Source organism: Asterias amurensis, chromosome 4, assembly GCF_032118995.1.
Source record: "Asterias amurensis chromosome 4, ASM3211899v1".
Lineage (NCBI taxonomy): Eukaryota > Metazoa > Echinodermata > Asteroidea > Forcipulatida > Asteriidae > Asterias > Asterias amurensis.
The window spans coordinates 26,932,663-26,956,762 of NC_092651.1; the positions used below are offsets into that span (position 1 = coordinate 26,932,663).

The 24,100-nt window shown below is 37.6% G+C and overlaps 1 protein-coding gene across 2 annotated transcripts in view; it reads left to right on the forward strand.

Moving 5' to 3' along the window:
- The first annotated feature begins 9,711 nt into the window (after positions 1 to 9,711).
- LOC139936212 (sodium- and chloride-dependent glycine transporter 1-like) overlaps positions 9,712 to 24,100 on the forward strand; it is a 36,466-nt gene continuing 22,077 nt past the window's right edge. Inside the window, exons 1-5 of one of the 2 annotated variants that reach the window (XM_071930987.1) lie at positions 9,712 to 9,836; positions 11,301 to 11,487; positions 13,320 to 13,451; positions 17,512 to 17,713; positions 18,857 to 18,989. In XM_071930987.1, coding sequence (XP_071787088.1) covers positions 11,301 to 11,487; positions 13,320 to 13,451; positions 17,512 to 17,713; positions 18,857 to 18,989 — 654 coding nt within the window. In that variant the 5' untranslated portion in view covers positions 9,712 to 9,836. Of the gene's footprint in view, positions 9,837 to 10,014; positions 10,105 to 11,300; positions 11,488 to 13,319; positions 13,452 to 17,511; positions 17,714 to 18,856; positions 18,990 to 24,100 lie in introns of those variants that run through there. The other variant, XM_071930988.1, reaches the window with a different exon arrangement.

A 24,100-nucleotide genomic window follows, 5' to 3' on the forward strand; every position in this document is an offset into this window, starting at 1 on the left:
AGAATGCACCAAGCTAGATATTAAATTTGTACACCAACAATTTTTTTTAAATTGTATAGTTTTTGGGGGCCATGCAACTATTGTGTAATTATAATCTCACAACCTGTTCTGCGTTCAACTTTTGGGGATATTCGACAAATTTGGGCTTAAAGGAACACGTTGCCTTGGATCGGTCGAGTTGGTCTTTGAAAAGCGTTTGTTATAATATGCATATGGGTAGAAAGATGTTGTAAAAGTAGAATACATTGATCCACACAAACATGCCTCGAAATTGCACGGTTTTCCTTTTACCTCGTCGACTAACACGGTCGGCCATTTATGGGAGTCAAATTTTTGACTCGCATAAATGGCCGACCGTGTTAGTTCGCAAAGTAAAAGGAAAACCACGCAATTTCGAGGCAAACTTGTGTGGATCACTGTACTCTACTTTTAAATTATCTTTCCAACCATGTGCATTTTATAACAAACGGTTACAAACGCTTTTTTATAGACCAACTCGTCCGATCCAAGGCAACGTGTTCCTTTAAGAGTTGGAAATTTTAGGAATGCCTCATGGCAAAACAAAACATTTTTGGGGTGGCTTTTTTTTTGCGTATAATTAGCAAAAATTCCAAACGGCTTGCCTGCCAAACCTTGAAAAGTTTAGTTTGCGTAAATTTATCTGATGTGATCGGTTTTAAAGTGGCTGATACTGCCATTGTAACAACATTAAAAGAACAGCTTGACCCCACTTCCATACCCCAACCCAGCATTTATTGGCCAGGCCCAGTGAGTATAGTTGCCATAACTCACCCAGTACAGACATGCCCAATAACGTTCATGCCGATAATGGCAGTTGTATATTTGGTCACTATTTGGCCCATCACTGGCCCGTTATCTGGCCTGGGGTGGATTTCACAAAGGTAGTCCTAACTTAGGACTAGTCCTAGGCAATATAGGACCAGTCATAAGTTAGGACCAGTAACTCATCCTAACTAATAGGACTGGTCATATCTGTTAGCATTGCCTAGGACTAGTCCTTAGGACTACCTTTGTGAAATCCACCCCCGATATACCCATTGCTGGCAGAAGGTTGATCCAATAACGCGGCCCAAATAACGCTCGTGCCAATGCTGGCACTTCAGTATTGGGCCATTTATGGAGGGTAAATGGCATGCCACCATTTGGCCCGGAGTTGGAGCCAGAATGCCCAGTGACAGCTGGCAGAAGGTTGGCTAAAATACTTTTTTGCACAGTTTCAGTTGCGATACCTCACACAACAAGCCCAATAACGTTCATGATGAATGAACCAAATAAAAAAAATCCCAACGAATTACATTACTCTGTCAGTTTTGTTTTTAATTTGTCACAATCTTAAGCCATCTTTTGGCACAGCTTTGACACCCTGCAGCCTTGTTATTTGCATAGTGACCAACGCCGGTTCAATGCCGGTTTTGCATGCAACTATATCCTCTATGCAATACTATCCGGAGGACATTATTGCATATGCAATAATTTCCGCCGGACGGTTTTGCATATGCAATCGTGTCCGCCCGGATGCTGCTGCATAATGCAATTGTGTCCGCCTGGACACATTTGCATATGCAGTTGTGTCCGCCCCCGTGCAAAACCGTTCTTGCATTAAATTAAACGCCCTTGGTCGACGGAACACGTTCGCCATTTTTTTCAAGCTAAGTGCATAATATGAATGACATGGGGAAATGTTCGGCCGTTGGGTATTCGCTGCAATCATAAAATACGTGAATATTCATGCTGCATATACGTAGGTTCGGCGCATGCACGCTCACTTACGCGTATGGCAAGCCATATGCCCAATAATTCGATAAACACTGTTTATCACCGATAAACTAAGTTTATCGCCGATAAACACTGTTTTTCGACCGATAAACACTGTTTTTCGAAATAAACATCGTTTATCAACTGATAAACACTGTTTATCGAAAAACTATGTTTATCAAGCGATAACACAGTTTTTCGAGGTGATAAACAGAGTTTTTCGATAAACAGTGTTTATCGACTGATAAACACTGTTTATCGAAAAACTATGTTTATCGAGCGATAAACAGAGTTTTTTGAGGTGATAAACAGAGTTTTTCGATAAACACTATTTATCAAGTGATAAACATTGTTTATCGAAAAACTGTGTTTATCAACTGACAAACACAGTTTTACGCCGACGCCAGATGCCCAATAATTCGATAAACAGTGTTTATCAAGTGATAAACACTGTTTATCGAAAAACTATGTCTATCGACTGATAAACATAGTTTTACGCCGACGCCAGATGCCCAATAATTTGATAAACAGTGTTTATCAAGTGATAAACACAGTTTGGGCGATAAACATAGTTTGGGCGATAAACATAGTTTCACGCCGACGCCAGATGCCCAATAATTCGATAAACAGTGTTTATCAAGTGATAAACACTGTTTATCGAAAAACTATGTCTATCGACTGATAAACATAGTTTTACGCCGACGCCAGATGCCCAATAATTTGATAAACAGTGTTTATCAAGTGATAAACACTGTTTATCAAGTGATAAACACAGTTTGGGCGATAAACATAGTTTCACGCCGACGCCAGATGCCCAATAATTCGATAAACAGTGTTTATCACTTGATAAACAGTGTTTATCGAAACAATTCGATAAACAGTGTTTATCAAGTGATAAACACAGTTTGGGCGATAAACATAGTTTGGGCGATAAACATAGTTTCACGCCGACGCCAGATGCCCAATAATTCGATAAACAGTGTTTATCAAGTGATAAACACTGTTTATCGAAAAACTCTGTTTATCAACTGATAAACACTGTTTATCGAAAAACTATGTTTATCGCCCAAACTATGTTTATCGCCCAAACTGTGTTTATCAAGTGATAAACATAGTTTATCAAAAAACTCTTTATCAAGTGATAAACAGTTTATCGAATTAATGAGCATTTGGCGTTGGCGCATAACTGTGTTTATCGAAAAACTATGTTTATCAAAAAACCTTGTTTATCAAGTGATAAACTGTGTTTATCGAAAAACTCTGTTTATCAACCCGATAAACACTGTTTTTCGATAAACCGTGTTTATCACTTGATAAACAGTGTTTATCGAAAAACCCTGTTTATCACTTCGAAAAACTCTGTTTATCGCTTGATAAACACAGTTTTTCGATAAACAGTGTTTATCAGTTGATAAACTAAGTTTATCTCGATAAACTCTGTTTATCGAATAATTGGGCATGTGGCTTGCCATGTACGCGCGCACATTATAAATGTACTAGTCATGTACATGTCCGCCGGACGGTTTTTGCATAGCACCAGACACGATTGCATATGCAAAAGTATCCGGAGCGGACCTTATTGCATGGCGGACACAATTGCATCTGACACCGGCCCAATGGTGTGCCGCAACAAAACCATGCAGTATTGACACAGAAAAGGTTTTCTAAACCATTGTGCCAAATTGAATATTGTGCAGTTCCCGACAGAGGTTTTCTACCATTTTGCATGCCACAATGGTGTGCTGCTACAAAACAAGTAGACAGATGTCAGAAAGTAAAACTTTCATTTTCAGTCGAAAATTCAACCAGCATTTTCATTCGTAAGTTAATCAACTTATCTCCTTAACTTTACAACGAATGTTCACAATTAAAAAAAAAATTAATATATATTTAAATTTGATAATAAAACTAGCTGTTCCGAAACAATTTTACCAACTAAATGGGCCTATTGGTATGCACAAAATTGTTAATTACCTGGCGTTTCGACCATTGCAGAATCTTTCTCAAACGCAAAAAACATGAGCAGGCGTTTTCCATTTGATTTCAAATTTCTTGTGTCATTTAGCTGATTTGTATTTTGATTTACGAAAGTTGCAGTTTCGCACGATACATTTAGATAGGTAGGCTAATGAAAAAAAAGAACCAAATTACTAAACTGACACTACTGGTAATTACTCAAAATAATTATTAGCATAAAACCTTACTTGGTAACAAGTAATGGGGAGAGGTTGATGGTATAAAACATTGTGAGAAACGGCTCCCGCTGAAGTGATGTAGTTTTCGAGAAAGAAGTAATTTTCCACAAATTTAATTTCGAGACATCAAGTTTAGAATTTGAGGTCTCGAAATCAAGCATAGTGAAAGCACACAACTTCGTGTGACATGTGTGTTTTTTAATTCTTTCATTATTATCTCGCAACTTCGACGACCGATTGGTCTCAAATTTTCACAGATTGGTTATTTTATGCATATGTTGAGATACACAAAGTGAGAAGACTGGTCTTTGTCATTTACCAATAGTGTCCACTGTCTTTAATATTAAAAAATGACATGCAAGTCAATGAAGCTGACGGCACCGGCATTTTGAGAAACCGAATTATGATTATTATTACTGGTTTATTGTAAAAACATCTGATTGTCGCAGTCCAGAGACTGAATTAAAATACAGATTTACATTTTTATATAAAAAATTTTAAAAACAGAGGAGAAAATTTATACACAAGAAAAATTAAAAAATTAAGAGCGTAGTCAAAAGAGACGTTATGAGAACTAAAATTTGATAAAACAAAAAACAATAAATATTTAACAAGCACACTTAACTAACAAACCCAACTGAGACCAACCAAAAAAACACAACAAACAAACAAACAACCAAACGAACATCCAAACAAACAAACAAGCAAAAAATAAACCCCCTAACAAACAAACAAAAACAAACACCACGACATACAAACAAACCCCAAGGAACAGCAGCCCGACAAAAAATACTATTAATTTATTTTTATTTCGTGTTCAAATGTATAATAGGCCCCTTACCTTCAATATTATTTTATTGGTTTTTACATATTTTTAAAATTTTATTCTGATAAATTTATTAATTTTTTCATTAGTGCTGTTTTGTTTATATTTTATTCTTCTTTTTTTATGTCGTGGACAACTACAATTACTTTTTTTATTTATTGCAAATTAGTTTCGAATAAGTGTAATTTGTTTGATTAATTTTTTTGCATTTTTATTGCATTAACCCCTTTTTATTTTATCCTGATTTTTTTCTTTCTTTTTTTCCTTTTCCTTCTCACAATCAGTTGCCGGAAGATTGGCCCGATACCGTGTGGGTTGTATTGGCGCACTAAGTTTACAGTGTGCACGTTTTTTTTCTGTTCATCAATTAATCAGCCCAGAAGACCTACAGTTGCAATGATTCACCATTCGCCAAGTACAGGCCCACTCAAACATGCCTCGAAATTTCACGGTTTTCCTTTTACCTCGTCTATAACGACTAACCCGACCGTGTTAGTTCGCACAGTAAAAGGAAAACCAGCAATTTCGAGGCAAACTTGTGTGGATCATTGTATTCTACTTTTAAAACATCTTTCTAACCATGTGCATCTTATACAAAAAGGTTACAAACGCTTTTTATAGACCAACTCGTCCGATGCAAGGTGGCGATGGTGGCGATGCAGGCCAGTGCAGGCACTTATGTATTTGGAGATTTGGCTACCTAAATTAATTTTGCTACCTAATTAAATCTACTACTAATTGCGCCCTTATAATATTCGTGATCTATTCTAGATAAACACACAATACAAACAGCATATACAGCCATAAAAGGGTTTTCAACCCGTTCTGCCAAAATGTTGTGCAGCTACAAAATCAGAAGGCTATAGGCCCAGAGTAGGTATACCATTATTTGCCAATGTGACGCTACAAAACCAGTATTGGCCCAGATGGTTTTCTAACCTATTATTGCCAAAATGGTGCGTCACTACAAAACCAGCATTGACTCAGTGTACGCTTTTAAACCATTTTGCCAAAATGGTGTGCCGACAAAACCAGTATTTGCCAACTACCATTTTGCCGAACAAGGTGTGCCGCCACAAAACCAATGGGGCCTATTGGCCCAGTGCAGTTTTCTACCATTTTGACAAAAATAGTGCATCGTTACAAAACTAGTATTGGCCCAAAAAAAGTTTTCTATCTTTGCCAAAAAACGATGTGCCGCTACAAAACCAGTATCAACCTAACTGATTGCCTATTGGAGTGCCGCTAAACCAGTTTTTGGACCAGTGCAGGTGTTCTACCACTTTGCCGAAATGGTGTGACGCAACAAAAACCAGAATTTACGCAGTGCAGCAGGCAAACCTCCGTCCTTACTAATACAGTTTGCCTCTAAAAAAAACACTAGTCCAGCTTTGACTGCATAAGCTGTTTTACTGGCAACAACATCTACCAAAGAAGACCAGCACTGTCCCGGGTCTCCGGCTCATTTATTATGGCTAGAGATACGCTAGTACATGCCAGCATTGCCCAAAAATGTATTATTTCCGGGCTGGCCGCTATTCAAATTTTGTTTTCAAAATTCTCCACTTCGGGTCAACTATTTTTCTGCATATGCGGCGGCCTGATGACAGAGTTGTAATTCAGACGTTTTTAAAAACTTACCCCGGGGGGGGGGGGGGGGGCGGGGAGGGGCGAATTTCGCAGAGAAAAGTGTCGCGGTCTTTTTGAAAGTAAACTTCATTCCAAAAATTCCCATTGTCAAATGTTAACCATCCCACCTCATTTACTTGATGTTGGATTGTAAACGGGAAGTGTGCACGTTTTGCGTTTGTGTAATGTTCAATACAAAGAAACCACGTTTTTGTAGAGTTGATTGTCACCTTCTCTAGGTTTTGAAAGTACTACTGAAACAGAGACAAGTCAATGAGCCTTCACCATCCAGGCTCCAGATAATAGTCAAAACTTCAACTCAACCACTAAAAACACGCAACTGAAATTAGACACTTTTCAGCAGAGAGGGCGCATTTCATTTCACAACTGTAGTCTAGTAGACGTTTTCTGAACAAACCCGGATGTTAGCATTGTTTAATTTCAATGCAGTCTTGAAAAGAGAAACCCACAACAGAAAACTTCCGGTTCGCTCTTGTCCCCATGGACTACATACTGCAATCTTATTATGCTTCAATTGTCAATTTTGATGGCTACTGTTAACTTTTCATAGAAGGTGCAGTGCGAGGCCCGGATAGGCCTACTCCTAGAACTATTTCGGTTTCGTCCGGTGTCATGACAAAAACTGTCCGCTGGCAATAAGTGTCCGCTCATTAGCTTATTGTGTTCTGATTGGTCAAGCGTCCACGACGTCACAATAGTGTCCGCGGTTAGCGTGCATCATCATAGCGTGCCTTTTTAACCTTTTAGTTTTAGTTTTACATTTTATTTTTTTGTAACGCTTTCCTGCTTGTGTTTGAATATGATATTCGTATTATTTATGATCATTTGGCACTTTCACAATTCGTACTTTTAACCTGCACTTTTTAATTACTTATTAAGTAAAATAGTAAATACTAACCATGACATACTCTTTGACGGTCTTGTCTTTACTTGAATGCTTTCTTCGTTGTATTTTATTATACCACAGCTGTTCGTGTTCTAAATGACAGGTTTTAATCATGAATGTCTATTTCTGATTTTAATTATATCGTTCTATTTCTATCTTTCGTATTTCGCCTGTATATTGTAATACTTTTCAGAGTTGTTTATATTATATTTCCATGTATTTTTGTAAATGGTAAATTTTTAGTGTAATTTGTATATAACATAATATTTTTAGACACGCAAAACCTTGTCTTTACTTGAACGCTTTCTTCGTTGTATTTTATTATACATGTCTTGTATTTACTTGAACGCTTTCTTCGTTGTATTTTATTGTAAACAATTCGTAAGAACATTTTAGCACTTTCACAATTCGTACTTTTTAAACCTGCACTGTTTTCATGATAAGATACTAATCTTGACATACTTTTGAGTGTTCTGTTCGTCTGTTTTTTTGGCTTGTATTTACTTTTAATATAAATCAGCACTGTGCAGCACGGCGCCCGGACACTTTTTGTTGGGCGGACACTATTTGTCACGTAATACATGCCAAATAGTGTCCAGGGTCTACTGCGTATGCTCAGCGGACACTTTTTATTGCAAAGATTATTTTTCTTGAGACGGCTAAGAAGCTTCCATGTCAGTCAGCCACTTCTGTTGAAGTTCTACGGAGTGATTGAGAGTGTCTTGACACAATCAATGATCGTTTGGTGGGGCAATGCAACAGCCGATGACCGGAAGCGCAGCCGGATCGTTCGCACCGCTATAGTAAAATCATAGGTATTGCCAACTTCCATCACTTGATGAACTGTATCTCTCTCGAGTTAAAAAACGAGCCCTCTCTATAGTAGATGACCAGTTTCACCAAGCACATTCCCTCTTTCAGCCCATGCGGTCTAAGAATCGTTTCCGTTCAATTAAATCTGGATCCAACCGTACTTTGCAGAGTTTTTATCCCACAGCTGTTCGTGTTCTAAATGACAGGTTTTAATCGTGAATGTCTATTTCTGTTTTTATATCATCGTACTATTTTTTCCTTTCGTATTTCGCCTGTATATTGTAATACTTTTCAGAGTTGTTTATATTATATTTCCATGTATTTTTGTAAATGGTAATTTTTTAGTGTAATTTGTATATAACATAATATTTTTAGACACGCAAAACCTTGTCTTTACTTGAACGCTTTCTTCGTTGTATTTTATTATACATGTCTTGTATTTACTTGAACGCTTTCTTCGTTGTATTTTATTGTAAATAATTCGTAAGAACATTTTAGCACTTTCACAATTCGTACTTTTTAAACCTGCACTGTTTTCATGATGGGATAACTTTGAGGTAATCTTGACTTACTAGTTTGAGTGTTCTGTTCGTCTATTTTTTTGGCTTGTATTTACTTTTAATATAAATCAGCACTGTGCAGCACGGCGCCCGGACACTTTTTGTTGGGCGGACACTTTGTCACGTAATACATGCCAAATAGTGTCCAGGGTCTACTGCGCATGCTCAGCGGACACTTATTGCCAGCGGACAGTTTTTGTCATGACATGACACTGGCTATCGTTCAGACGATAGCCGGACGAAACCGAAATAGTTCTAGGAGTAGGATAGGCCTATCCGGCCGATTAGGAATTGAACTGAGATTTTGTTCATTTAAAATTAAATACATAACAGCTTTTTTAAAAGGATAGCTATAGATTCAAGATTATAAGCTTCAACGTAATATATTGTGTGAAAAATCCACGGACGACGTTTTTGAATGGCGGATAGGATAGGAGTGCACTCAAACATATAGTGCTGTAGCATTAGTTGGCTAGTCCATGGCTAGTCCCACAATTTTCTTTTGTCGATCAGCCATGGTATAAATATCTAGGCCTATAGGCCTCATCGTTCCCATGTCGGAAAGTTATCCCAATTTTGCTCATTGAATAGGAAAATTGTTCTGCTTCAAAATTTGCCACTGTCGAAGTCAAGGGGAATTTTTAAATTAAATCCGGACAATTTTTGAGGATGGCAAGAAAAGAAAACAAATGTGCCAAGGCTCCCCCGTTGAAACGGGTAGCGACTTTATAACGAGTCTCGAAAATTGTGCGCCACTTTCCCGAACTGTCAGCAGAAACATCCCGTAAAGGAAATGTCCATTTTCTCTCATCATCAACGTTTTAGGTCACCATCAGGTCAACCATCGCCTAATAAATTGTAAATTCCCTACCGTCAAAATAAGTGCCTTTGTTGTGAAGGCCGCGCAGTGCAGTGATGAGAGCATCGTGTAAGCCACACCCACATTCATCACTACACAGCATGTAGCACGTGGGATTTATTGTATAGCGACCGTGTGTGTGTGTACACGACGTCTTTATGCAAATTAAAATTGTCAGTGTGTGCATTTTAAGAAGAAACCCAGTCATTTACAGTATCACAATTTCTTCTCCGGTCTTGGATACTCTACATTGGATAACGGGACTATACTCGTAAGTATATTCTGACGATAAATTTAAGGAACACTTCAGGTAAAGTGACTGTCTTTTCGGAGCTTATAACTGCTTGTTTCATTTCAAGAAAACTTGTCGATACGTTCACTCTATCTAGCACGTGAGTTTATTTGTACTGCAAATTGCCAGTGTGTGTTCCAACATTACATTGTCCGTGTCACTTTCGCTTCCGTATCTTGGATGAATTATCCTCCATGGATACACTGCATTGGAAAACAGGGAATACTCTCGTACGGTGTACATGTAGGTAGGCTACACGTCTCGCAGCGCAGACCTGTACAATTTCCCCCGGTCGTATTTTGACGTGGTCACACCATGAAAGTGACCATAAAGTCGAGTCATTTTGCTCTTTGGCTGGTCATGTCATACATAAAGTCAAAACGATAAATAAACTAGTGTACAGTCTACTTGGTTCTCAGTCATCACTGAGATGGCTTATGACTGATGGTTTAGGGGGGGGGGGGGGGGGTAACGAAACCGCATAGTTCCAGGAGTAGGGTGGAATTTTCTCTTTCACACTTTATTATATCCATATTATTATTAAGGCTTAAAAGAAAAAATAAAATACCAGCTGATCGTCCCCGCCCGCATCTCAATTCAATTTTCAATTCATTAAGGTTTATTAAAAATATCACAAAATACACGACAGAAGTTAAAAAGACTTAAATTGGCGTTTTTATATTCATTATTGTTAACAATGACAAAAAACAAAAAACACTGACTTAAAAGAAGAGAAGAAAAGCTCCAGGCACAAAAAAGGATAAAAATTTGATTAAATTTGATAAACATTTGATAAAACATTTGATAAAACATCCTTTTTTCTTTTAATCCATCTTTTCAAAAGGACTGGCCTAGGAGCTTTTCCCAAATCTGATGTGATGCTCTCGAACACTTGTAACCGTCTGTTTCATAAAATACATGTCGTCTGTTTTTATTTGCATCGAAGTCTAGGAGGTTTCAAAGACAGTACGATATGAATAAGCCAATTCACTATTACAACTGCGCATGTCCGTTACTGCTGACGACGCAATTTGTTTATCTCCCGTGACCTTTTGACAATACCCGGGTTTATTGTCAAAAGGTCACGGACATGCGCAGCTGCAATAGCGAATAGGCTTATTGTTCTCTGTTTATGGTTTAAGTTTCCTATGTTCCAATCTTACAAAACCTGCATTTAATATTTCTTTTTGAAAATCTGAGGTCTATAATTAGTTCTTTCTGAATATTCATGTTCTTTTGTTGGAGGTCTTTTTTATTTTGCTGCCACCAAGAGGTGGATGATTGCAGGGGCGAAGCTCTCGCCTCTACATCCGCCTCCTTTGTCCCATTCCATTTATTGTTCAAAATTTTACACTTGATGGACATCACTCATTTTGACTACCCAGAAGAGAGAAGTTAAATCCATGCACAAATCAATTAACATAATTCCCTTTGTGTTTGTAGATGTCTGAGACAAAACACCAGCAGCTTAAGGTGCCCTACGATGGAAAAGAGAGTAACGATGGGGACGAGAATCAAGTACGAGGCAATTGGTCAAATCACATGGATTTCTTATTGTCTGTCATTGGATATTCCGTTGGCCTTGGCAACGTGTGGAGATTTCCGTATCTGTGCTACAGGAATGGTGGAGGTAAGTTGATCCAATCATCTAATGGTGTACACTTTTTTTTTCATTTGGAGGGGGGGGGGGGCAAGGGGATTGGCAGGGGGGGGGGGGTTGTACATTGGCATAAACTATGAAACCATTCATTTGTGATTTGTTTCCAACTTATATAATTTATTTATTGTTTGTTTTTATTTTTTTGATGGAGCAAGAGTTCTGAATGTTTAGCCTTAAGCCTACCACCTGCAAGGTGCGTCTTAAAAGTTTGAATTTAGAGTATGCCTAGAGTGATCCAATGTACCAGTCAAAATTATACAGCTTGGACCATCTACAAAGGACAGTACATTTTTCCTTTTTGCTTACAATGTTTAGCTTAATCAGCACACTGCTGCGTTCCAGCGGAACACTCCATTTGTCTACTTGATCAGGGGCATATGCCCACAGGACTATTCTTTTGCGCCTAGGACACGCCCAATTTTGTGAGACACTCCCTAACCCCAGTGAGTGTCTCAACACAACAGCTGACAGTAGTTTTGTTTTGTTTTTTCTTCAATTTGTTTGGTAGGGTGGGTTGGGGGTGACCAAACGTTTTAAATAACATTTCTTTCACTTTGCACATGGACCGATCTAATGGTTCACTGAGCAATATTATTTATAAAATAACACCCAAGCAGATCCTTGCCATTTGGTTGGGGGATTGTCGGTCACGTAATAGCAATTAAAAGTACCATTGCACGCTACGTCACTCACCATGCATTTTTCGTTCCATTCACCGTGCATTTTTCGTTCCATTCGAAAAGTACTATTGCACGGTGTGTAAAACATCACTGTGTGCGTGTTTCTTTGGTAATGCAGAATCGTTCAAGATTAATTTGGATGTTATATAAAACAAGATGGAATGTTCCATTTAACTCGGCTCCGCCTCGTTGAAGGAAACATTCCATATTTCAACTCATGGAAATATTCCCGCCATTGCACTCATAAACATTCATTATTTGTATTAGTCTTGTAATTATCTTCACCATCCTTGAGTGAGATAAGTTTTTGAGGTCTTATCAGAAGATTCAGAGTAAATAAACTATCCTGCAAACTGAAAAAACAAGTGACCTGCTTTTGTTGTGAATTTTATTTTTCTTCACCAGTTCAAAAAATGTACAAAAAGTGTGCTTGATTAAAAACTGCTTGGCTTTTTTATGAAATTTTCCAACATCCAAGAATTTGGCTGTTTATGATCTCAAACAGTTGCTGGCATTTTGTTAGCACTTTATGTAATCAACCATCATTGTTACGGTCGGCCCCTTGGTCACAAGCAGTGTTGTAGCTAGACCAATTTTAGTTGGTGGTGGGCTCAAAATCCAATTTAGTCTATCAAGGGCTAACAGTTCAACAAAACTATTCATGTCATTGTCAAGATATGGGGGCTATGGGGCCATCATTACTGATGTGCAATCTGGGGGAAATCTATGCTGGGCAGCATATATGTGTATTTTGCTCAGAGTGCTGGGCGAGTTTTGTTAGTCTGGCAGTTCCGCCCAGCACCCCCCACTGTGGCTACCAACACTTGTCACAAGAAAACGGTGAACAACCGATTACACATCTTGCATGACAATGACATCGATCAATAAAAAGAAATGAATAAAACGCTCATTGAGCGATAAAATCAAAATAGGAAATTATTATTATTTATTTCTCATCATCTATGCATTTTTTCTTCCTCCATGATCTATGAAATTTCAGACAGAAATATTTTAAGGGATGTTTTTTATCATAATCATTAGACCAATGTAAGAATGTGATCTTAGACAAGTTTTTTTTTATCATTTCTGTAATGTTCCTTTACTAATTGTCTATAACTGCAGGTGCATTCCTTGTGCCATATTTGTTGATGTTATTCATCGCTGGGATTCCCTTGTACATTATGGAGGTTGGGCACGGTCAGTTCAGCAGTAAAGGATGCATTGGTGCTTGGTCAATTGCGCCCATCTTCAGAGGTGAGACACATGTTTTTTCTTTTTGCTGACTTTATTTTTGTATTGTATGCACCAGCAGTGATCTTGTACAGATATATACCCTTGGACATCGTGGCTTACTATTTACAAAACACAAACTCCTTCAGGAAAAAACCCAATAAATCATTGATGTGGGGAGTAAAGTTTTCAGAGCGCAGCACTGAGGCTTTGGAACTCCCTACCTGAAACTGTGAAACTTTCCAACTCAAACATATTATTCAAGAGCAGTTTAAAATCTCATCAACACATCTAGAGAAACATTTTGTTAAGTTTATTTTGTCTAATTATGTTATGCTACTTTCATTGCTTGTTGGTTTTTTCTTCTGTAGAGCTGATGATACCAGCGCTAATAAGTATCCATTGTGTTTTTTTTTATTATTATTGCATTCATTTGTTTATTTATTATTTACTTTTTCTAAAAATGCAATTCCATTTAGTATTTTGATGAATTTTTTTTTTTTATATATTTAAAGATTAGTTTATTCAATTTATTTTTTAATTTCCTGTAATTTCCTGTAATTGGAACTACACATTGTACTATTTTAACAAGCACCAGAAGATTCATCTCATTCTGATATAATAATAATTATTCAACTGAATTGAATGATATTTTTTCAGTAAACTTTTGAGCAAAATGTTTTGAGTACAACAAGAGTTTTGTTAAACTAATTTATTATTAAAAAACAAGTTTTCCAGGCCTGTCTTGTCATGAGTCTGTCCTCATGCTAAAATCGCTGACCTCAAGCCTTTGGTCCAGTGTAAATTTCGAGCCCTGCTATAAAATCGAAACCTAACTACCCTCCACCTTCGCTCGGTTGTATAGTGGCTAGTGGTGCATGGTGAGCAGAACTGAACCGATTGTTAAAGTGTAAAAGCATGAAGGCCTTTCCACTAAGAAAATGTTTTGTTATAGCATTGATTGTGATGCGTGCCATTGTCTGCACTGATCTTATTATCCTAAACATATCAGCTCAATATTATTGGCTTGACCCTTATCAATGTGTGTAAAGCATGTATACTCCATACTTTCCCATGGATGAATGCACAGTGCGTGTTTCCAGAGGATGGTTCAGTTCTTAAAGCTTATTAAATTCTTACAAAGGTTTCAAATTCTTTGTAGTTTCTGGCTATCAGTACTCCTTGTCAAACATTCCAGCAGTATTCACTTCATTATTGATTTGTTGAGTTTGGAAGGGTCTATGAAAATTTGTCATTCAAATCATTGAGTTATATGATCTATAACTAAACCTTTAGTTTTAGTTGGAGAACGCAAGAGAGAAGGTGAGGAGGGGAGGCGACGTTTTACAACTATGTTGTGCACAATCAACAATTTATCAAAAGACAATGAAATTACAATATTCAATACCGATTATAAATACAATTTCTAATCCAATCCTACAAAATGATTATTACCTTTAAGAATACTTCCCTTACCCCACATTACCTTTCACAGCATTTGTATATACTAGAATCCTCCTCATCTAGCGGGATGCTGCGCTCTGCCGCTAGTATAACTTAAAACCGTACAAAAACCTGTCATTGAGAAAATGGTGCAGATCCATCATATTGCATTTTGTTCAGTTGTCTTTTCCTGTGTGTGAGGCGAGTTTGCATCCTTCCACTCTCTCAAACTGTTGAGCCAAATTAGAAAGTTTTTAACCACAGTAATATGTACATGTACATAGAGGCTTGCTACTGATTCATGAGGTCAAGAAAGTTAAAATGAACTTTCCAAAAGTTGGTGGATGGATATGTCTTCAAAAAGTTATAAGTAAAAAAAACAAAGGGGGGGGGGACACCCTTCCCCCAACCCCACCTCGTTTGGACCTTACTAGCAGAGTCTTTCTCGAAGGATAAAACTTGTTTTTGTGTCAATTAGGGGCCATTCAGAACAGAATAGTTAATTTTAACTGTTTCCCCTCAAATTTATATATATAGTTGAAGCTACTCGGGCCAAACTCGGCTCGTACCATGATTATCCATTCCAAATTATCTACTTTTGTAACTTCCTGAATATGTTCTGTTAATTTTCTTTTTTTGTTATCAACTCTCAATATGTATTTAGGCTGCATAGCAAACAATTTGTTAAAAACAGTTTAATTACAAACAAACATTGTTTTGTGCTATTTTTGCTGTATGCATTATACCTTTCACCGTACTTTCATTTCATCAATCAACATCGTTATTGTTTTAAACAAAAACCAAGTAACTTATATCATAAAGGGTCCAGGCTCTGTATAAGCCTAGGCTTTTTCCTGGTTGCCCTCCTCTTATCACCCTTTGTTCTTTTTTCTTGTATGTTTTATGTTTAGTAATTGTGATATTTGAAATAAAAAAACAAACAAACAAAACAAATGTTTAAAAAAATTGCAATTTGTGGTGGGTTGATAAAAAAAAAAAAAATTTAGCGCTCACTATTCTGAATGGCCCTTTCTCTTAAATTTTGTTTCTTTTTAAAATCCCTGTTCACACTACCGAGCCAATTTCAAGGAAAAAATAAAAATCATCGTAAATTTAACCCCATCGATCGCCCTCATTTTTCTGTTACACTCAGTGCAATTTTACTGGTGACTATGAATACCAAACTCAAGTATGGCGTGTATTGCCAGGGTTATCGAGGCCAATGATTTTACCTTTGGGCCCAGTTGAATAATATTTACCTTTTTGATGTTCAATTGTCGACTTTGAGTCTGCTTAATCTTGTTCAATCCTATTGTATGCAATTTTCATAGTACATAATATAAGACATAATGAGATAGCTAGGTCTTATCTGAGTGCATGTTCACTTCATTTAGATTCTGGTCTTATAAAGAAAACAAATTATGGACCAGTGAAAGTTTCTGACATAGCAGTCTCTAGGATTTTCTCTCGAACTCAAGCCCTGAATAGGTTTTGTGATGAAGACTTAGTATACTCTCTGTCCTTACTCTATGGTATACTATGGCCCAAGCCTAATGCTTTTAAAGAGGTTGAGAATGGAATCAATTTATATAGAAATCCAGTGCATGACAAAGACACTTTTAATTTGTTTTGAGGCATTGCGTGGTGATGGTATGGTGAGGCAGTATTGGTTTGCAATAATGTATACCTATGTTGTTGTGTAGATTTTCCATTCTTTGGGAACTACAATCTCCAGTCAAAGTGCTTGGGCCACCCATTCACAACATGACAAGAATCATTCCAATTGTCACCTCCCCCCCCCCCTGTTCAATTCTCTATGGTTGAAGGGAGCTTCTCAGACCTCACAACGAGAATCAACATTGAAAGAGCCAACTTTGAAAGGGGGCATGGGGGGCGTGGTGCGGGGGCCCAATGAGATATGAACGGAATTGTAGGTCTTGCTTTTTGTTTAACTCCCACACACAGTAGATTAATAAGCAGGACATCAGGATAGTTTTTTCAGAAATATGGAGTCTCCTGAATCTTTGAAAATAGACTCTACTGTGGCATTAGATTAAAAATCAAGATCCCCAAGACTCAACTCTAAACAGCAAAGTAGAGTGGTATTTATTAGTTTTGGTTTACCCTTACACCGATGTGTGTTAGCACCGTACACTCAATAATTTTCCCAAGTTCTGTGAAAAATATTCAATTCAAATACAAATTCAAATTCAAAAAAACTTTAATCATCCTTTGCAGGCAATTACAACAGTAGACCAGCTCCATATAAAAACATTAAGAGAAATATACAATATACAATAATTTACAGATATAAAGACTACTTGACAAAATGACAAGGCACGTGATACATTTTTTGTAAGAGCGCTTTATAAATGCCTTTGTAGTATAGCATAGTATGTACATATGGTTGAACCACAGCAAATATATACAAGTGAATATTATATATAAAAAAAAGCATATGATAAGTTGAACATTCACTATTAAGAACCACAAAACAAATAAGACATTAACAGGTAAACAGTGGCGAACCAGACCTCCAAATAGTTGACATCCCGCACATGAAAATAGAAATCACAGGTATATTTCTTGATGGTGTTACCGCAAACCAAAAAATAATTGATCTCCATTTTATCCTCCCCAGGTCTTGGCTATTCCATGTGCTGTATTACTGTTCTGTGTTGTATTTACTACAATGTCATCATTGGTTACACAATATTCTACATGTACTCTTCCTTTACATCTGTTTTACCATGGAAGACATGTAATAATACGTGGAATACAGAGAATTGTATGACAGCAAACTTCACAGCGGAATCTACACGTCCATCCTCGGAATTCTGGAAGTAAGTTGACTTTTATTAGTATACAGTTGACTCATGGGAATTAAGGCATTGCATGGTTAGGTATATTATCTATTGATCGATGCATATTTGGTTTGCAACACCATGTGTATGTTGAGGATGGGTAGATTATGTTCGTAGAATTTTTTCTGAATTCAGGAGACTTCTCTGCTATCGTAGACTTTTGGAATACGAGAGACTTCTCAGTCCTAAAAAGGCTAATGGCGAGTACATTCTCGGAATTCAGGAGACTTCTCACTTCTGAAATCTACTCTGGTGGTATTATAGAAATCTCCCAAATTCCGAAATTCCACTATGTGGTGGTAAGTAGAATTTAATGGCAAGTTATGTTCTCAAATGAACATAATTTACCCAGCAATTTAGTTGTACATGTTACTGTTACTGCAAACCAAATGGTCAAGTTGAGTGATGTATATTCACAAGTTCAAGAGTTTAGAGTTGCTGTATGGATTTATGCTTAAACCTCTAAAGGCCTAGGCAGTTTTCCCACGGTCAAGGGGAACTCTATGAAGTAAAACTTGTCTGGGACAATTTAAGGGGCACCAAGGCAATGACCAGAGGCATTAATTAAAAACAATTGTTAATATTGTTAGTATAGTGTATATCTGGTAATGAAATCAAAGATGCCTCATTAGGGAACATAATCACTGTAGCGTGCAAGCCTAAGGAAACATGCTTGCAATGTGAACCAGAAACACAGGAGTTACTCTTCCATGATGAAAAGTGTTCAGAGAATTTTCTCTGAAAAGGGAGATATGTTATCCCTAGCTATCCAAGAATTGAATTATGATATAAAACAAAAATGAAAAAGTGGAAATTTATGAACAAGGTCAGGCCTGTATATATGCCTTGTTTTTGAAAGGGCAAGGGCACCAAGGCTTTTTTTTCTTCTTGGTTAAGGGCACCTCTATGAGATAATTGTAAATTTCTACTGGAGCATTTTACAGGCACCAAGGCATTGACCAGGGGGCATGGAGGCAATCGCCTGTGTTGCCCCCTTGAATTATTAGGCCTGCAAGGGATTTGATATGGGTCATGGTGTTAACCTCAAGCCAGCATGTAGTTTTGGGTTACCCTGACCCTATAAAAATACCTGGTTTTATATTACCCCATTTATTTCCACAGCAACCAAGTTTTGGCCCGGTCTGAAGGAATGCATGACATGGGTCCAATCAGATGGCAGAATCTACTGTGTTTAGTCATCGCCTGGGTCATTGTATTCATTTGTATCTCGAAAGGGGTCAAGTCATCGGGAAAGGTCAGTTCAGTCTCAAATGATGATGTGCAGGATTTGTAAAATACCAACAAAATAATAAGTAAGTAGCCTGACGTTTTGACCCTTAAGCAGGGTCTTTCTTGAAGGCTAATTCTCTTATCGAAACGCCTGCCCACTTCCTATTTTATTGCATTACGGTCGACCCTTTTGGTTGATAATACGGTGATTATTTTTCTTCTTTTGGGTTGGGGGTATATATTCGCTTTAAAAAATGTGAAACCACTCTAGTTTAACTTTCAATGTCCCAGTATAATTCTCTTGAGAAACAATGTTGTCTGAAATTCTCCGATTAGGAAATAGATAGTGAAAAGACAAAAAAGTAGTTATTTTTTGAAAAGCAAATAAACAAACTTGGTTAAAAACCCATTTTTGCATAATTTAATGAAATTTCCATCAGATGTTTTTTTTTTTTCCATCAGATGGTTTATTATTTTTTTCATCAGTTGGTTTATTGTTTTTTCCATTAGATGGTTTATGTTTTTTTTCCATCAGATGGTTTATTGTTATTTCCATCAGATGGTTTTTGTTTTTCCATTAGATGTTTTTTTTCTTTTTCCATCAGATGGTTTGTTGTTTGTGAAAATGGGCGGATGATATGGACGTCCTTTTGGTCCTGTGTTTTCAGAGCCACAAATTTTTGTTGAGTCTTCTTGAATATGTGATTACATTTAGTAATTCTAATTGTGACAATTTTTTTGCCCTGGATTCGCGATTCACCCATTTTCAACAAAGTCTTTTGCTAACGTAACCAATTATAGCCTGTTGAAGATAAAGTGGGTAATTTATTTTTTATATTGGTGGTTAAAATGTTATCTTATAGGACCGTTGACATTTTTGAATAGCTTGTTAAGCAAACTGTCTGATAAAGTGAAAGAAGCAGCTGGACTGAAAAATAGTAGTATTGATTGACTGAATTATAAACAATGCTGTTTAAGAAGACACCAGCTGTGTGTTTTCCCATAAGAGCACTGAACTTCAAGCTCTGGTGTTTTTGTTCAGCCCGAGTTTGGGTTTGAATTCCAGTGATGATGTGTCCCTGAGCGAGACACATAACTAAAACTGCTTCTCTCCACCCTGGGGTAAATGGGTACCTGTGAGGGCAGAGATGGTTCTTGTGATTGATTTAGCTTAGGCATATTTGTTGGTAAGGCTTAAAACTCCCCAGGGAGCTGGGATGGTTTAATGAATGATTTAAATGGCCCAGTGACCTGGGGTCGATTTCACAAAGAGTTGGGACTAGTCCTAGGAGATAAATAAATTGCATGGATAGTCCTAACTTAAGACGAGTAACTGGTCCTTACTCGAGATAAGACTAGTCCTAACTCTTTGTGAAATCCACCCTAGGGGTTATAATGTTGGAAGTGCTTTGAGAGGCGCTTTAGGTGTGTGAAATGCTATAATGTTGAATATGATTATGACTATTATATTTTAATGTGTGCTGACTACAAAAACAAAAGCAAGACATAGCTAATATGGCCTGATGTTTTTGCCCAAGCAGAGTCTAGCTTTTTTGGAAGGCATTGGTGCCCTTCAAAAATTTCCCATTGACCCTTGCCCTTTCCCAATATTCAACAATTGTATGGTTTTACCTCAACTCACCAGGAATGTTTTCCTGGCCTAATAGAGTATGACTAAGTAGATTTTAGTAATTTTTGTTTACATAACCAACTTCTTTATGTTGACAACAAATATGAATTAAAAAGCTTGTATTTGTACTTCGAGGTCACTTCCTAATTCTATTTGCCCAAAGTCTACCCAGGTCTACCAAAGTTACCCCGACTGAGAACTTTTCAATTCAATTCAATTCAAATACACATTTCTTCCATACTTCCTTGAAAGGAATGAACAATTTTATGTAACTATATGGAGTAAAGCAAAAATACATTAAGTAACAGTAAGAGAAGCAGGATGAATGTGTAGAGTATGGGGCTGTTTTGATAAGCAGAACCTTGTAAAAACAGCCAGACAGACAAAGAAACAATAAACATAAGACATGACATCTACTATGACCCAAGAAAGATCCAACAACTAAAGCTGCCAACCTTTACACCCCCCCTTGACCTGATAAAGAAATAATTTAACCCTCAAACAAACAAATAAATAACATTTTTGCTTGCTGGTTTTTCCCACAATGTTGGGCGCGATCAGTCAATCTGAGCGATCAACCGATCGCGATGCGCAACTGAAAGATCAAATTGGTCGCGCAGCAATCGGTCGTTCGCACAATGAACATCGGTAGATCGCGCAGGAATGGCTTTGCACTATCGGTCATTGTACAGGAATGGTTTTGCGCAATCGACCTATCGTGCATGAGTGTTTTTCCTGCACAATCCGCCGATTGCGCAAACCATTCCTGCACAATCGGTCTTTCGCGCAAAACCTCTGTTGCACGATCGGTCGATTGCGCAAAACCATTCCTGACAATGGGCTGACCACGATCAGTTGATTGCGCATGTTCGTTGCCGAATGTTTCGCAATCGATCGATTGTTGCGCGATCAAATTGTTTTTATGCGCGATCGACCGATTGCTGGGCGACGAATAGATCTTTCAATAGCGCAGCGCACTCGGTCGACGGGATCGGTTGATTGCACCCAACATATACATTTAATATAATTATAGTGGCTTCTTAATAAAATCGCTCGTATTCGTCACTGAGTGGCGCTCAAGGCACTTCGCAACAGTCAGTGTGGGGCTTCATTTGAAGCAGGTATGATATTCTTCCTGCTTTACTCTGATTTGCGATTTTTGTTTTACCCTTTGAAAAAATCTGAAGAAAAAAACACCCCTTTGATTACATAGCCTGAAATGTCTCTAAAGCTCTACACCATTTGAACATGTTATGTTCTCAATAAAGATTTTCATACTTTCTTTCTTCTAAGGACCAAATATCATGCCTGCTCCTTCACCATGTAAGCCTAATGAACCAAAATATCCAAACGTCTGTGACCATGCATTTCTGAGAAAATATGATTATCTGTTGCAAACAAACTACCAACCATATGGACTGAGTGTATAAATGGAAAAAAATAATGGCCTGACAATTCCACCCTAGCAGCGAAAACTAAATGACAACACAACAAACATGAACAGGTAACTAAGTGACCATGGAGACAAAAAAGACATTAGCAGTGAATTGGTAATCGTGATTTATCCAAACCTTGAGTGAATGTTTTTACGTTTTATTCAAGCCTGAAAATAGTATAAAAACAATAGTCATAGTTCTGTAGTACCGCTGCCGATAATTTTGACTGGTCAGCCGGACCAGTTGGCAAGGTGTTTCAGCTGGTCCGCCGCAATTTCTACTGGCATTTGGCCAGTGGACCACCGTTAAGGTCTAACGCTGATACAGAGAGAAAGGAATCAGAAAGCACACAGAAAACAGCAAGAGGTAAAACCATACATATGAGAAATTGTTCAACATTCAGTATTTTCCTGCAAGGTATGTGGGTCTAAGTTTGAAGGTATAGTACCCACTGGCTACCCCTTTTTACAGAGTCAAATATCAACCCCAAAACACCAAAAATCTGTGACCATGTCTTTCAAACGAATAGAAATGAGAAATTGTTTGACATTCATGTAGGCCTAATGGTTTAAAAAGAAACATCCGTGACCATCATTTTCCAAAATATAAAATGAGAATTTGGCAGCCAGAGGTGCGAGTTGTCAGTCTTAACCAATACTGTTTGGGTTGAGTTGGTTACTGCAAAAAAACACTGGCCATTAAAGCAAACAGTTGTTGGGTTTTGACTGCCAAAACGCAGCCCTGGCACGAATCCAACCAGTGTTTGACATTGGCCTTCGGAACACCTGTTTCAATCTCCTGTTTAGCCTCCTTGGGTGCTATTAACTGTCTCCTATTGTACCAACACATGCCACTCAGTGTCAAGGTCACATTTATAGTTACTCACAAGATCAAAGGGACTAACTACAATTTTTTTGTCTCCAAAAGATTGACTTGAGTTTAAGCATGTTTTCAATTGAGTTCAAGGGAGTTTGGGGTTTTAACCCTAAGAAGACAATTTATTTATTTAAAGGCGTTATAATCATGTACACTTACATGTGTATCTTGTTTTGGTTTTTGAAAGTTAGTAAAAAACATAAGTACAGGTTTGTTTTAGAACTGTAGATTCCTTGTCAACATAAGGAGCATTGGGAAATGTTAATTTTAGTACATATTAATACTTTTTCTTTTACTTTTTTGCTGTTGCTCTTGTTTGAGCATAAGTTGGTCAAATCTTGCAGCCATTTGTGGCCGCTATGAGCATTTTGGTACCAACCCGCTTGCCTTGTCATCTTGACTTGTCTTTATTGCACAAACCGCCGCCACTAGGACCCTCATGCATGAGGGTCTGACCCTCATGCATGCTCCTACTCACTTGCAGTTGCTATGGTCTCTAAGGGTCAAGTTTAAATCAATGTGATTTTAAACAGCCAATAAAGGATGATCTCAAATAATATAGATATATCAGTTTTCTAATAGCTGGAGTCCATAAGAAACATAAAAAAAAAAAAACGAGTCTCTTACCTTACGTTAAAACATGGTAAAAATATTTTTTTCTCCAGAACGTTCCAAGCCAAATTTTTAAAAAACGCGGGGTCAAACAAACCCGCGCGACAAAGGAATCGTGACGTCAGTGGCGGCGTTTTGTTATAGAAATTAGCTCACTCAGTTTGCACTGTGTTCAAATCCTATTAGGGGGAAATCGTCACTGGCGTCAAGGGGTCATTACAATAGATGAGCCGTTTTTGACTCTCGGCTGAAAAAGCCGCTCGGCCGGGTGCATTTTTGACTCGAGTTATTTGTTACTAAATGCAAATTTTGAGAGTAAAATGGTTATTAACCCGTATCTACGTTGTCTATTTGGCCATAAAAAGGTAATAGTTGAAATGTTGAGATCATCCTTTATTTGCTCTTTAAGCATCATATCATTATGAAATGCTATTAAAGGTGCTAATAGTAAGTTTAAAAGATGGTCACCAGGGTCAAGTGGTCAGATTACAGGAGTCACAGGACTTGCATTGACAAGATTGTGGGTTCGAATCCAGCCGAGCTAACCGCTGATTTAGCAACAGAATAATAGTAGTGCAGTCT